This window comes from Brassica oleracea, chromosome C3, assembly GCF_000695525.1.
Source record: "Brassica oleracea var. oleracea cultivar TO1000 chromosome C3, BOL, whole genome shotgun sequence".
NCBI lineage: Eukaryota > Viridiplantae > Streptophyta > Magnoliopsida > Brassicales > Brassicaceae > Brassica > Brassica oleracea.
Window position 1 is genome coordinate 64289139 of NC_027750.1, and position 4438 is coordinate 64293576.

Sequence of the window (4438 nt, forward strand, 5' to 3'; positions counted from 1 at the left end):
TTTAATTTCTCTTATCTTTCTTAATTCTCATAAATTCTCAGTTATTAAGGTTCAAAAAAAAGTAAAGTATAAATATAGATTATATTATTATTTAACAAAGCTAAAAGTATATCTCCACATATTTTTCTCATTGTACATCTAATAGCTAAATGATTAGGAATATCACTATCCAAAATATTCAGAAACATTTCCTATAGATGATTTCTTCAAAAAATACACTAGTGCATTATACCTTAGCAGACTTTTCAACTATGGACCTGTCATGTTTAACGACCATATTTTCTCCACAGTAGGCTGAAGAATGTTTGGTAACACTTGGATCCTGTATTTGGTTCAATAAGATTCATGATGAACCTTGGTGTAGGATGCTCTTTTGAAAAGAAATGTTAAATTAGCTGTTTTAATAAGTTATTAAAAATGTATTCCGATTATTTGGATTTATATGAACCTATTGACTTTAGAGATTCTTAAAAACTTCAAAATAAACGATATTATTGATGCCGATCGAGCTTGTTATCTCCGCCTGCTAATTTGTTTCGTATTTTTAAGTCCTTCACGTGAGATCACTCTTGATAGAGCTACATATATTTGGTTATGGCTGAATACTCTTCGAGGTAGATAGAGGGCAACTTGTTTAAGACTTTTCCCTTGAATTTTATTGACTGTTGTTGCATAGGACAACCGTAAAGGTATTAGTGCCTGCATAACATTAATGGATGGGTGTTTCCGTTGGGTGACAATTGAATCTTCAGAATGAGAACTTTGTTTCCGACATGTATATCTGTCATGATTTCAACCTTTAATGATATTGTTCCCAAGTCGTGTAACAACTAACCTTGTTCCACTTCATAGACCGTTTTCAGTTTTATATTCCGTTAAAATCATCTAAGGTGCTCCAACTCTCGACATGACTTGTGGTTTGGCAGTCCGATGAATTTGAGAAAGTTAAGATACTCTTGGATATAGTTTGACGTCCAATCTCCATCAGATGTTGACTCATTTGCAATAGTATCAGAGCTAAAGTATTCTTTCTCATAAGGCACCATTGAAACTTGAAAGCATGTAATTGTTAATTTCTGTCGGTGTTACGTCGTTGCCGCCGAAAAATCGTGGCTAAAACAAAAAAAAAAAAACCAAGGTTTAGCCACAATCTAGCTACAATTCAAAAATAGCCACGACTACAGAAAAAAAAAACGTAGCTCAATCGTGGTTCAAATAGCCACAATATGGTTAGGTAATAAAATATGGTTACATTTACCATGGTTTTTAGCTACAAAATAATATTGACTATATATCTAGTCACGCTTTTGCCACGCTATTTCATTGGCTAGTGTATTAGCCACAAAATTTAAGGTTTAGGATTAACGGTCACAATTTTGCCACATAATTTTTTTGGCTATATTAGTTTTTTCTATACTCTAAATCTCAATCTTAAATTATATATATACTAATACTAAATCCAATGTCCAAATATTATATTTTAAAATTTTAAGCTCAAATATTACACTTAAACTCTAAATCTAATTTTTTACCCAAACTATATACCTCACAAACACTATACAAACCCTAACAATAATACTTTTTACATTTAAATTCTAAATCGTAAACATAAACCTTAAACTTAATCTTTTTCAAAACTTAATCTCAAACTACATACTGCAGCAGTTAATTATGTTTCCATTCAATACCCTAGTTTGTTTTCATTACCTAACAACAAAACCCATAGAACATGTATGTAAATAGCCGTTGGAATTGGAAACCACAATATCAAAACTTCTTTAAAAAAAATGAAGAAAAGCATTCTAATTTGAAAAAGGGAATAAAAGAGTCAGAGGTAATACGACATTGACTGCAGTGCTTTCTCTTTCCTATGTCTAACGGCTCCATCGCCTCTACGTTGGGAAATTTTCAAAAAAATTGCTCTTCTCACTGTTCCATTTTTCTATCAAAATAAATTAAATTCAAGTTTGATTCTGAATCACTCACTCTGGGGTTCAGACTCATCTTTATAGCAAATGGGTTGTTGTCTCAGCAAGAAACCTTCTCCGATCCCTCTCTCCAGTGGTGATGTTAAATCCCCAGACCCAGTCAAACCCGATGTTAATAAACCCACTAAACCGGTGATTGAGCTGCCGGTTAAACCGGCGATCGAGAGTCCTTATCCAGCAGTGGAAGAAGCCAAACCAATTATATCCGAGAAGGTAGAGAAAGAAGAAGAGAATGCTACAAGTAAGGATGTTTCAGCTTCTGTAGCGGTGGAGAAGTCATCCGTGAGGACCTCAAGCTGTACGAAAGAAGAAGTTGACGCGATACTGATCCAATGCGGGAAGCTAAGTCGGAGCAACTCCAAAACAAGAAGATACTCTGGCTCAAAGAGAAGCTTCGATTTTGACCAGAACGAGAGGACACGTGGCGGCGGCGGCGGAGAAGTGGAAGGGGAGGAGGAGAGAAGGAAGACGACGCCTCAAAGGAATCGTGACCGTGGAGGAGTAGAGCGAGCGAACGGTTCGCCTCGCGAGAGGAGAAGACGAACTCCAAGCAGAGAAAGAGAAAGAGGCGGCGCCGCCGGTGGAAGCAGACGGGTGAGCAGGTCTCCCGCAAAACGATCAGAGGCGATAAACCCTAGTGGCAATTTAGTAATTTCGAGCAACATTAAGTTTGTTACAGTTCCCGCCACGGACCCCTCGAGTAAACGAGTCACTGTTAAGAGGAGCATCGGAGAAGCTTGTAGAACCGCTGCGATGAGTAATGTTCAGCCTCCTCCTCGGAGAAAGCCACTGGGAGTAATCGATCAGAACGCGACAAAAGGAGACAAGAAGAAGAAGATGATAAAGAGAGAGAACGAAGATAAGAGACCACAAGTGATAAGCAGAAGCAGATCGCTGAGGAGATCACGGGACTTCGATCTCAGTCCAGAGACATTGTTGTTGCAATCAAGCGAAGAAGACAAGAGCAGTTACACCGCGCTGTTGCTGAAAGACATTAAGGATTTCCATGGGAAGAGTAGTAATGATGATGATGAGGAGGAGGAGGAGGATCCGTTTAGTCGTCTTCCGTCTTGTGTTACTAAAGCTTGCTCCATTGTCGAAGCAGTGGCGGATCTTAACTCCACCAGCTCTGACTTGAACCGGTTTAGATTCACATCTACTGTGAAGAAAGTGGATTTGGTAGAACCGAGATTTGAGAAGTATGTGACTGTGAAGAGAGGTTGTTGTTCGTTGGAGGAGCAAGAATCATGTGGTAGCAACAATCTTACGTGACCAGAGTTCGATTTCTCAGGCAACAACTCTAATGTGGTAGCAACAATCTTACGTGACCAGAGTTCGATTTCTCAGGCAAACAACTCTACTCTCTGTGTTGTTGCAGTTTCAAGCTTTAGTTTAATTCTTTTTGTTTATTGTATTGCCCCTCCCCCCATGTTTTCATTCACTTCAATCGAATCTTTTCTTCAACATTATGTTGAGATAAAATGGTACTAACATTAAATAGTTAGAAACTTACTGTGAGCGTGTACTACGTATGCAGTACACTGTGATATGGTGGCACAAAAAATATATGTACAGAGATCAGAACCAAATCAATCAGGGTATTTCCAATTTTGGTAAGTGTCAAAGGTGCCAGTGATGAAAAAAGGAGAGCTTGGTTAGGAATTTGAGAAATATCATTGATGTCAAAGTGCATTAGAGCTTTTGATATAAAGCATAAAAACAGTTGTTGGTTGGCTTCTGTACTGGTACAAGAGATAATTATAAATCCCAGACAGAATAAAAAGCCTTAATTAGATCATTCATCATACAGACAAGTAGCCGCAGATAGTACTCATGTTCAGTCACTTCATGTATCTGTGGAAGTCACTCCTTATTATTGTATCATTGATGAAGCGCTTAGGTGGCTTTCATTTTCGCCACGAGTCTGATTCTTGAATACCACATCATCATCCCACCTGAAAAGACCAAGAAACTATTCTCATTATCTGCCTCCAACAATTGACATAATAATCACAAGATTCATGAAGAAACAGGATATAACAAAATCCTAACCTCCTTTTAAACACTAAGACCAACATTATCGCAGGGTCCTTACTGGGTTTTTAAGGGAAATGGCCCATTTAAATAATTCAACAGAAAATAAATCAGTCATTACCGATCCTTAAGTAGGTGTTTTTGGCATCGATTTTTAAGTGGGGTTATATACCACGTGTCAAGACGTAAACTATTGTTATTTTTATTTTATTTTTTTATTTTCTTTCTTTCTATCTTTTGTTTGCCCTCTTCTTATTCATCGAAGACGCATGCGATGGAAATACCCTAGGATAGCATTAAAAATTTTTTTATCACAAATATAGACTCTAAGAATCAAAATGACCAAAATATTTCATTAAAAAGATAAATATACACTTGAACTCCTAAGGTTAACTAATCCAAACCTTAAGGTTTAG

The 4438-nt window shown here is 37.2% G+C and overlaps 1 protein-coding gene across 1 annotated transcript; it reads left to right on the forward strand.

The window, feature by feature from the left end:
- The first annotated feature begins 1893 nt into the window (after nt 1-1893).
- Nucleotides 1894-3452, forward strand: LOC106336488 (uncharacterized protein At1g65710). Its single transcript, XM_013775324.1, has 3 exons — nt 1894-2987; nt 3036-3286; nt 3344-3452. The coding sequence occupies exons 1-2, from the start codon at nt 2016-2018 to the stop codon at nt 3258-3260; spliced, it is 1197 nt and encodes a 398-aa protein (XP_013630778.1). The 5' UTR covers nt 1894-2015; the 3' UTR covers nt 3261-3286; nt 3344-3452.
- Nucleotides 3453-4438: the final 986 nt, after the last annotated feature.